Source organism: Thalia democratica, chromosome 8, assembly GCF_965202585.1.
Source record: "Thalia democratica chromosome 8, ktThaDemo2.hap1.1, whole genome shotgun sequence".
NCBI classification, from domain to species: Eukaryota; Metazoa; Chordata; class Thaliacea; order Salpida; family Salpidae; genus Thalia; species Thalia democratica.
The window spans coordinates 4,950,156-4,962,061 of NC_139172.1; the positions used below are offsets into that span (position 1 = coordinate 4,950,156).

At 26.1% G+C, this 11,906-nt stretch overlaps 1 protein-coding gene across 1 annotated transcript; it reads right to left on the reverse strand.

The window, feature by feature from the left end:
* Positions 1-532: 532 nt before the first annotated feature.
* On the reverse strand, positions 533-6,427 carry LOC145842784 (oxysterol-binding protein 1-like). The gene is made up of 3 exons (XM_082950265.1): positions 6,283-6,427; positions 5,291-5,440; positions 533-3,010 (listed from the first exon to the last, which is right to left on the reverse strand). The coding sequence occupies exons 1-3, from the start codon at positions 6,402-6,404 to the stop codon at positions 1,006-1,008; spliced, it is 2,277 nt and encodes a 758-aa protein (XP_082806391.1). The 5' UTR covers positions 6,405-6,427; the 3' UTR covers positions 533-1,005.
* Positions 6,428-11,906: the final 5,479 nt, after the last annotated feature.

Here is an 11,906-nt window from a genome sequence, read left to right on the forward strand (position 1 = left end):
TTTCTTTCTAATCTTTATTTTTGTAAAAATTAAGAAGTTACTTAAATATTTTGTAAGAAAAAGTATAAAACTAATAAAAACAAATTCTTTATATACGACTGTTCTAATTGAAATTAGATGTTGACAGTCAAAAAATAATCAGTTTAGTTTACATGTTAGTAAAAATATTTTAAAGTTAAGCTAAAATAGTAATAATTTTAATAATAAAAATTTATTAAAAAACCCAGAAAACAAAAATTTAAAATATGACATAAAATATAAATTAACCACTTAAAAAAAGACAAAAAACAAAACTTGCTCTTTCAGTTAACTATTAGCTGCTGTATATCAAAACTTTTCTTTAAAGTTTCATATAATATATTATAAAAATTAGTAGCGTTTATGTTAATTTACATGGCAAAAAGTATATTAAAGTTTTTTCGAACTAATAAGTTAAATATAAAAACAAAAATTTAATTAAAGCTTAAATCTATGTCATAGAAATACTATTTGAAGAAAGTTTTAGTTACCATTAGGATGGAAAAATGCATTTGTTTTAAAGTAAACCCAAGTACCTAAAGTCTAATTTAAATGAGATTCAAAAAGTATAATAAACTTTTCCTTTTTCTTATTAATAACTTATTCATAAAAATGCACATTTTACTCTACATTAATTTACATCTGATCATATGTATCGAAACAATTCGATTAGATCTTCATATGTTTAGAAATCTTTAAAAAGTTTTATATAACATAAAAGCAGTAGCAGTTTTGATAGAAAGGCAATTTGTTTACAATACTAGGAATACTCAAGAAAATTAAAATTAAATTTAGTATAGTTTTGAAAACAAGGTTAATTTAAATTAGTTAAAAAATATAACACCGTATTAAATGTTTGTTATAACCTTAAAAAGATGCTTCTTACCACACCATAAACATAAACACACAGATGAAACAGCGTTGGAATTTTATATTATTCATAATGCACATAACACAGATAAAAACATGTCATAAACAAATATTTGGTCAGGAAGCAACTTTTTTCGATTTTGGTTTTAGTTTTTGAGATTTGATAACGCTTCCTGCAGAGCTACTATTGTTTTTAATAGAAGTTTTCGACAACTCCAAATCGTATATTCTAGTGCACTTCTGCCAAGCGCTATTTTGTTTGCAATCCCAGTACTGGTCGAGGTACTTGTAGTAGGTGTCACCGGTTATTTCACTTTTGCTCTTTTCAAACCAAACTGGCGTCCAGCAGTCGTGAGGTATCGAAGAAGCGTCCTTGTATTTACCATTTGATTTTGCAGCAAACGCGGTTTTGCGCTCCGCCCTTCTCACTCTTTGCGCTTGCTCCAGCTTCGACTTCATCTCATTTGCTTGATCCCACTTTCCTTGCTCCATGAGTCTCTGGTCCGGCCTGTTTCTACAGTCGGTGGGAGCCACTCCTTCTAATGGCTGGTTGAGAGTCATTGCAAGCTTTGAGAAGTGATACATCTTGTCTGCTTGAGGAATTGCAGGATTTGTAGTCCAAACAGTTGTACCCGAAGAACTTCTGTCGCTGTCATTAGGTTGACTTGTTGGTTTAGAATACTCCATAAACTTGTCCCATGCTCCAAATATTTTCAAATGGGTTTTACCATGCTTGTCATCAATTGAACCAGTAACTTTGCGCAAGTCACGCGAAAAATAGCTGTACGGGTGATACTTGTGGCGACAAACATCACCAGTTTTGTGATTCCTAATTTCACACTCACCTGACTGATCTACCCAAAGTTTTCCAACAATTATATTATTCACAGTGGTTGTTACTTTCTTCCAGCTGTAATGGTTACCAGTGGAATGAAACTTGATATTCATTGTCCCCTGCGGAGTGACACTCAGGTACTTGCCTCTGAATTTGCTAGAAACAGTTATGTCGGTCCAGTAGGTCCACCCTGAGTTCTCCGAGCAGTCTTTTGACTCGACGTGGATGGCAGCGCAGGGAGGGTGGTGACCCACTTGCTCGCATATCATTCTGAAACCCATGTCATCCGTTCTGTCCAGCTCAAACGTTTCACCAAGCAGCGGGTTGAACGGCTTGCCTATCCTGAACACTGTTGAAGCGTAACCGGATATTGAGAAGGCCACAACGTAAGCCATCTGCTCAAAGGAAGATTTAGTTTTGGAAGCCTTGTGAAGCAGGTCACAGTACTCCATGTCCTCCCCCAACCTTTGCAACATTGACAGGGGTTCGCTGAAGTTGACGGGCATGGGAATTTTTGAAAGGTCCTTGCCTATGCAGCTTTTCATGATGCTCCACAAGCTCAAACTGATATTCGGTCTGTAAGGTATAGACGTTCTCAGAGGAGGTTTGCTAGATTTCGTATTGTTATTATTAGTAGCTGCGCTCTTTTTAACAGAACTGCTAGCTTTGTCTTCTGGCAGTGCAGATACAGGGGGGATGTTTCCAAAGGTGCCATTGATTTGACTATCAAGAGCATCTGGAGCGTCTGTCCACTCTTCCGAGTCGCTGTCATCACCTCTCATGCCATCCTCGTCAGATTGTATCTCATCCCTGATTGCTCTCTCCAACTTGTTCTGCTGCTTTGCAAGAGATTCCACTGTTTCCTCCATTTTTAGCCTCTGCGATCTTTCATGCAAGATTGCCTTTTGCCAGCGCTTCTTTTGATCTTGAGCCAGTTGCAAAAAGTCTGAGCTGGTGGTTATGAACGCGTTGGAAGTTATCTTAAACAGTGCGGCTCGCTCAGTGATTGTTTTGGAAAGCACTGGTTCATTTCCCTGAGAAGTGAGTTCTGATTCAGTCACTGCTTTTTGAAGCGCATTTCCATGCTTTGAAATCAAGTCGTGGCACGTTTGCAAGTCTTCCAGCTTTACACTCAACATTTTCAGGGAGGCAACAATTTCGTTTTCATCGATGTTCGATGGAGAAGTGTGCTCAATGTTGGTTTCATAACTGCCTTCGTCATCTGATGAGTCTTCGTTGTCCCAAGATACTAATTTTGCTTTTGCCAATTCCAGAGCTGTTATCCATCTGTCAAAAATAAAAGTGACTTTTAATAATAACAAAGTCTCACGATTCTTATAGTTCAAGCATAATTTAATAATAATTTACATGTACATTACATAAACATTACAAAATATATATATATATATAAATTTACAAATAAAATATATGGAAAAGCATATTGTACAAGTTTTAAATACTAAATAATGCTTAATTAGGTTTTTGTACAGAAACTAAAAATGAATATGTATATGTGAGTTGGAATTAATAAAGTATATATTCAAATCAAAATTTGTTATATATTGTTTACTGATTAAGTTGTTATGGTTAAGTTTAGAATTGTATTACTATTTAGAATAAAAAGGTTTTAATTTCAAAAAGCTTATTTTTTAAAACTACAAAAGAATAAATAAACGATATTTTAAAATCTACAAGTTTATTGCATACGAGTTCAAATCGATTTCGGACAACAGTCCTTCATTAGTGAACTTTAAACTAGCAGAACTAAAACACATTCATGCAACTAAGTAAATAAAAATAAAAATTATGTTATGACGTAATAGTTCAAAACTGTGTGTAAAACCAAATTTTTAAAAGCTAGACGATTTTTTACATTATAATGATATTTTTGTGTGTAAAATTAAATCCAAACGAAATGAATACAAAAACAAGCACTTTATTGATATAAACTTTAAATTAAAAACTATCTTAGGAAGAAATTGTTTGATGTAAGTATTTGTTAATAAATAATTACTGCTATCGGCAAAATAATAATAAAAACTTTTCCCAAACAATACTTAAAGTAAAAACAAAAACCTATATTAATAAGTAACTGTATCTTACAAACTTCTTATCTTAAAGAAATAGTATTATTGATGAATAAAAATAACTATTTTTAAACAAAACCTAAGTAAAACAAAAATACAAAAATTAAATAAAGAATTAAATTAAATTGTTTTATCAGCAAGTTATTTTTCCTAAAATATTGTTATTAAAGTAAACATTTTATCAAATAAACAAACGATTAAAAACTATTCTGAAACAAAAATTATTCTTAGTGAAACTATCCTATTAAAAATTGGTTATTGTAAAATTGTTGGTTTTATAAGTTTGCTCAAATCTATAAAAAGGCAGTATTGTTTTATTTATGTTTATACTTGCTTGTAATGTTTTAAACTAAAGTGGTATTTTAAGCAGAAACATAGGACTTTGATCAAAATTAAATTAATGTAGAGAGAATTCAAACGTTAGAAAAACAGTAAAAACTATCACTAAGAAAATCATAAAATTAAAAAAAAAATTATAGTAACCTTTAACAACATTTTTTTATAGAAATAAAACATTTTTATACTAAGGGTGGGTAAAACATTTAGTATATTTAACACAGTAAATAAAACTTAAAAATTTTAATCTATGAAAACCATATAAATAAGTATTGTGATTATTACTATTACTATATGAAAAATTATATTATATTTATTGCTATGTAACTACTGATGAACTCAGTATTAATTATATCTAGTTTTATTGTGTTGTGTGTTTTTTCAAACATTTTTTTTAAATTTAATTAAGGGCATAGGGTGGTAAAAACACTTTTTCACGATTTGATCTTATTTTATATAGTTTTTACTAAGCTACAAGATGCTTTTTACAGATTTTAAAAACTCAATATAATTTGTGAGATATAGCCTATGAAGTTCAAGGCAACAATAGGTTCCTTACGGAAGGCGCAAACTAAAATGGCAAATAACTAGAAATCACTAAAAATCTATTTTCTCCTCAAAATCTATTTTTTTGAGATAACTACCTCAAATTTTCAGGAAATGTTCCTTGCAATAATTACAAAATTCTGTCGAAAGAAAATTATAATAATTAAAATTTTTTAATTTTAAAGCAAAAAAAATAAAAAAACTGTTTTTTATGTTAGTTTTTTTATATATATATATTTGTTTTTTGCGACAGAATTTTTTGAATATTGCAAGGAACATTTCCTGAAAGTTTGAGGTAGTTATCTCAAAAAATGTAGGAGAAGATAGATTTTAGTTTGAGCCTTCCATAAGGAACATATTGTTGCCTCAGACTTTGACCGGCTATATCTCAAAAATGATTTTAATTTTTTTTTATCTGTAAAAAGCATCTTGTAGCTTATTAAAAACTATATAAAATATGATCAAATTGTAAAAAAAGAGTTTTACCTCCCTATGCCCTTAAAATACAATTAAATATCATAATAAAAATATAGTTCTTAGACTTATATTCAAAAAAAAGCTTATTTACTTGATATTTAAAAGAAACTATTTTATTTACCTTTGCCTTTCAACCTCATGATTAGCTTTCAAATGAAAAGTTTGAGTTCCTCCATTTGAGACTGTGAAGTTAGTAGACTCCTCAGTTACAATAAATGCTCCAGCTAAATTTATAGTTCCTCGGCAAGTATGAGACATTTCAGCTTGTGACCTACAAAGTTGTTTTCATAATTATAAAACTTTTATAATTAACAAACAACAAAACTTTTCAACAAAACAAACAACGAAACTTAGACAAATCTTTAATATGAATAAGATTGATTCAAATAAAAACTTAAAAATACTTTTGTAAAAAAACTTTAAAGAATTGTGTGAATGAAAACTTCTAAAACAAATACAGATAGGATAAGACAGCACTGAAAGTACAAAATAAATAAAAAGTAAGAAATACCTTAAGTATAACATGAACTTAAAATAATAATAAAGGATTAATTAAAGATAAGTGTTTTTGGTACAGAAAAAACTTGAATTGTTTTAAGATACCATTAAAAAATAACATAGTTATAAAACCAATTTTTCAAACTAAAAATACTTAAACTTTAATGGTTTAGAATATTTTTATTCTAAAACAAACAAAACAGTTTTGTTACTTCAGTTTAAAATATAACTAATAAAAAAAAACATATTTACTTATTGTAAACAATATTTTTCAGTTATGATGATAACACTACAACAAATTTAAGTATTCCATTGTACACACTCCTTTATTTTTATTAAAGATCAACAAATAATTACATATTGTGTTAAGTGTAAATTTTAGTAAAATTAATTTAACATCTAACAACAATTTTAAAGTAATTGTTAAAAGTATAAAATAATAAAAACACTAAAAATAAAAACTAATTAAAAGTGAATTTGATATTTTAATAAAGAACAGACAGAAATATTTTTTTAAATGGTACATTTATCAAATATTACTATATCAAACATAAAATACATGCTTCAACAAAAACAACTTTCTATTACATATGATTTATACACAACCTTATTTACCTGTAGTATGATAGAAGACCATCTGAGAGCACAAACCATCTTCTTTGATAACCTTTTATATAATTTGTCCATTTCCACAACCACCCTTTGTAGTGGCCTGCATCTGTAGGCCTCTCCGACATTTTTTTTTATGTTTAATTTATTAACTAGCTAAAATAATTGTTCAAGTTTTAAATTTTTAACTTTACAATTCAGATTGTTTAATGCTTTTAATTCTGTAAAAAATATTTTAAATTATTTTTATTTATTTTAATTTTCTCTGGTTAAAAACTTTTTTCTCAAACTTTTAATGTCAATATAACTAATATAAATCTCATTTATTAAATAATAAAAATATTTTAAAAATTTTAGAGTATATTTTAGTTAAATTATTTTAATTGATTGGCTATAGTTGTAAACACAATTGAAACTGATATTATGTATACAATTCGAAAACTTTATAGTAACAAAAAAAAAAGTTTTTATAAGTATGCATTTATTTGCCATTCTATGGGAGACTATAACGAGATTGAGTTAGTTTTATTTTATAACTTGATCTTATTTTGCAAATGTATCACCAGTTGTTAACTCTCTTTAACTCAATTTTTTTCAAGTTAACTTTTTTTCAACCAATTTAAGTTTTTGAGCTCACTATGTACCTAATTAATATAGCAAACTAAAAACTAAAATTTGAATTAATAATAATTAATCTACACTTTTACACAATTGTTTTCAAGGTTTTACAGCCTTTTTTTTTATAAATTAATTTACAATTCTAAACACAATTTTTTAATCATCAGCAAAACTATGAAACTTTTTATTTATATTATAGTCATTAAAATATTTATATAATCATGAAAACTTCATAAAAATAAGAGGTACCTGCCTTGAAAAAAAGAGTATTATTTTTTTGAAAACATTTGAAGTTGCAAGAAATTCCCAATGAAAAATTTAGCCTTTAAACATATAATTAAAATATTTTTACAAAACTGACTATACTCAATATTTAATACTTAAGGGCATTAAGAGGATACATTGGTTGTTTTTTGAAGCTTAGAGTTTATATTATAAGATGCAATTTTTAGAATAATTTATTTAAATTCAATTAATTTTTAAGATATAACTAGTTTTGAAGAAAAAATCTGATACAACTATATGGAGTCAAAAATTTTCAAAGCTGTTTTTCTTGAAATTTTAAAAAACTCACTAAATATCTATCTCCTCCTTTATTTTTTATGCTATTAACCTTAATTTTTTCTTGTTCTGTGCATTATAAAAAATATTTTTGTAACAATTTAAACTATATAAAAAACAGTATAAAATAAAAAATTTATGACAAAAATAAGAAAAAAAATCAATACTTTTTTAAAGAAAAAAATAATTTTATTTCATTTTTTTAAATTTCTTCAACAGAATTATTTTAATTTAAGTTAAGATTAAACTAAAAAAGTTTAAAAAACTTGCTATAAAACTGTAAGAGAAAACATGTTTTTATGAAACAGTCATTTTTTGTCTTATTAACTTTGCACTTCCATAAAGATCCAATTGGTTATCTGACTTTGTCCCCTCATATCTCAAAACATTATTTTTATAAGAAACGGCAAAAAGCAACTGCAAGCTAAGTTGAAGATCTTTAACATAAGATCAATAAGTAAAAAAGTGCCTAACCCAAAATGCCCTAAATGATGAGAACTTTTAAAAAAGTCTTTAATCTTATTAACAGAATTCGTTAAGTTAGACAAATACATTAGTCAAATTGTATATTTGATCAAGAGCAAAGGGGGTAGATCAACTTATTTTACAAAAATAACCTACCGTTTACTTTGTAAATTTTTTAAAATTAAATTAAAGTAATTTTGGAGATACAAATGTTCAAATTTTAACAGTTTTAAAGGCATAAATAAAAAAGACAAAAAACAATCTGACTTAAATTTGGCCTCCTACCAAAATGTTTTTAGTGTAATGTATATAAAGTTTAGAAATATGTAATGGAAAAAGTTTTTTAAACTGTTAAGTATTTCAAAGTTAATTTTTCTATTTTTGGTAATAACATACTATCTTTAACTTTTTTTCAATTTGTTTTGACGCTATAAAATAATGCAAAGAAGTTTTGATTTAAAGAAAATGGAAATTAAAGAAATTTGGGCTCATAGATTTTTACTAGAAACTTTTTACAAAAATAACCACACTCATAAGTTAAATGACATTGTTGTATCATATAAAAACAGACTAATAGTTCATACTTAAAGCTTTTATTCAAGAGTTAAGGTAAGTTTTTGTAATAAAACTTTGAATCTCAATATGAGCTTATGATAAGTTTTAAAACTTTTTACATTTGTATTTATGTAAAAGATTGTTTTTTTTTTAACTTACAACTAAGGCTGTTTTTTTTCCTTTATGTCGTATCATAAACTGTTCGTAGTCATACTCAAAGATACCATCTTTAAATATTTTTCCAAATTTAATAGTACTTTTAGAAGTTATCCATCATCTAACGTTTTCCAGACTGAAGTCTTATAATAGGAACGCTAAAAATAGTTACACAAAAATTAATTTTTAAGAAGAAACTTTTTTTCAAAGGACTAAGAAAGCAATAACTCGAAGCATGATACATTTTTTATACCAAACTTAGGATAGAAAAAAATTCTAAAACTTTTAACAGGTTATCTCATTATTCCATTAGAATTGCATATTGTAGTTAAGTTTATAGCTAAGAACTTAAAGTAGTCTTGTGTAGGTTTTGAAAGTCATTTTTAGACAAAAGTAACATGATTTTGAGTTGTTGTTTAAATTAAAAAATAGCAAACAGGTGATAAAAGTAGGACAGTAAAAAGGGTCCATTAAGAAAGTTCAAATTAAACAGAAAAAAAAAACAGTTTGAATTACAAATGTCATATTGTAATTACTGAATGGATATACAAACTATTTTGTTTCAAGAATTCTTTCATAAACCAATGCTGCATAATTAGGTCTCCAGTTACAACTTAAACCCTTTTTAAAAACAAGCTGATTTATTATTTATCACCTTTGTAACAAGTTTAAAAATTTAATTACTGCTCTTAAAAAGCTAAAAGCACAGAATGGATTGACTTAAAACTGTAAATTTATTTTAAGCAGGTTTCCAATAGTATGTAAAGGTATTTTCATAACTATGTATGCAGTATCTTTGCTAGTGGTAAGATATTTATTAATAAACAATTTTATGCATGTCATAATTACAGAATGGATAAAGTTAAATTTAAAGACTGGTCTAAAAAACTCTTTATTAGACTAAACACAAAACATTATAAATGTATGCGCAGTATTTTGCCAAAAATAAGGTTTTTATTTAAAATGGCCCCTTAACTGTCCTTTGAAAGAACTTTACTTTTATTGTAATGCTTTAAGTCTTTTTTTTTGAAGAAAATTATTAATTGTTGTCTTTGAGTTAAAATCTGCTCAACCTATGTGTTTATAACATTTTGTTTCTGGTACACTTTGGTATAAAAAGTAAAAAATACTAAATAGATTGTAGTACATCATAAGGTATATTAAAACATATTTTTGTTTTAGCATAGCTAATTTTTGTTCAAAAGCTTGAGCTTCATTATTTTCATCAAGTTTTTTTTTATATATAGAAAAGGTTTTATGGTTGAATCCCTATTTTTCAACTTAGTTTGTATATCTATTTAATTAAGTTAGTTTTGAAATAGATTTTAATTCACCATTTACTAAAGTTTTATTTCACTGTTTTGGGACACGTTCAAAATCCACCCACAATCTCAAAATCCACCCAGCCAAATGCTTACAGGGTAAGGGTTAGGGGTAACAGTGATAGTGAAAAATAGATAAAAAATAAATAAAAAAATTGAAAAAAAATACAAATTAAATTAGAAAATAAATTAGAAAACAAAGTAAATATGAAAAAAAATTGGGTGGATTTTAAACGCGAGTGGATTTTGATAGTATACCTGTTTAACACTATCTCAAGTTTTAATTTTAAAAGGGAAGTTATATTCTTATACTTGTTCTTTTATTCATCATTTTAGAGCAAGGTAAGGTTTTAAGTATGTTTTATCTTAAAACTTGAAAGTTTAGACTAAGTATCAAAGTAAAAAATCAATAACACCCAAGATCTTATTACAAAAAACTCACTATAAGCTTATAACATATAACATTTTTGTAAAATTACTACTTAGAAAAGTTTTTAAAAATTTTTATTTTATGCAATTAAAAAACTACCTTTATTTACATTTTTTTAACAAGCATAAGGTTAATTTTATAGGCAAATTTATCAATTTTTGAAAAAACATAAAAATTTAATGTCGATTTTCCTTATCTTAAAAGCTATCTTAATTTTTTTTTTTGAGAGAACGCACCTTTGTCTTTAATTAAAAAAAAATTGATTTTGGGTTGGAATTATTTCATGGGGTCCCTCCAAAAATAAAGGTTTTTTTTTGTTTTTTTTTCTTTATTATTGTTTAAGAACCAAAAATAAATATTTTTTCTTAATTTTTTTAAATCTTCCCCTTATTTTGCATGTTATTTAAACTCTTAAATGTTTATTTTATAAATAATGTTTATATCTTTTACGATTTGGACCCAAAGCAAAATGATGTATATTACACTATCATTTGCCTTGGCCATTTCCTAGATAAAAAATTGATAGAAGGAAAAAAAATTAATAAGAATATGAATTACAACAAATTTAATGTTATTATTTTAGTTTAATTAAATTTGTTGTAATTCACATTCTTATTAATTTTTTAAATTAAAATTAATTTAGAATTAATAAGAATTATTTAATAATTAAAATTAATAAATTTGCCTATAAAATTAATTTTATGCTCGTTTTCTTTTAATTTATGTTTTGTAAACACCAAGTTTTTTAGGTGTAGTGTATGCAGCACTCTATTTCCACACAGAATGTTCAAAATTTCATGTAATAATTTTTCGCACCAATGCTAAACAAATATTGTCTGATGTTATGTTAAAAATGTTAACTAAAAAGCTGTACAGTATTAGTTATATGACTAAAGTATTACAAGAAGAGTTAATTTTTAATAAACTAACATAATCTTTTTGTTGTTATAGTTTTACATTAAGTTACAAAATTAACTCACATAATGAATCACAGTAACCGCAGTTACTTTTAATCGAACTATCAAAAAAATGTTTGGCTTAAAGTTTTTTCCGTTTAAGCTTTATCTAATAGATTGTTTATTTATCTTTAGTAAAATTTAAAAGTAAGACAACAATAAACAGTATGGCAAAAATTGAAATAAGAAGTTTCGATGTATAGATAAACACTTTTTACAAATAATTTTTTTTTTACTATTGTACAAATATGAGTCAAAATCATAACAATTTTTCTAAGTTTAAAAAACCAAAAAGTAAATTCCCATTTTAAATAAATATAAATAAGTAGTTGTTTGATTTATTTAACTTACGCTTAAAAAATCATAAATTTGAGTTTTTTTTAAGGCTGTTAAAATAAACAAAAAGTAAGCTAACAGTTTGGTCTCTCAATAAACTTATTTCTTTATTACTTACATAAAACAATTTAAAAAAACCTTAAATTTAGAAACAAAAAAATTAAAGTCAACTTTTTAAAATTAAAAACTTTTGTTAAGTATTTTTTAGTTATTTAAGGGTTATAGTATTGT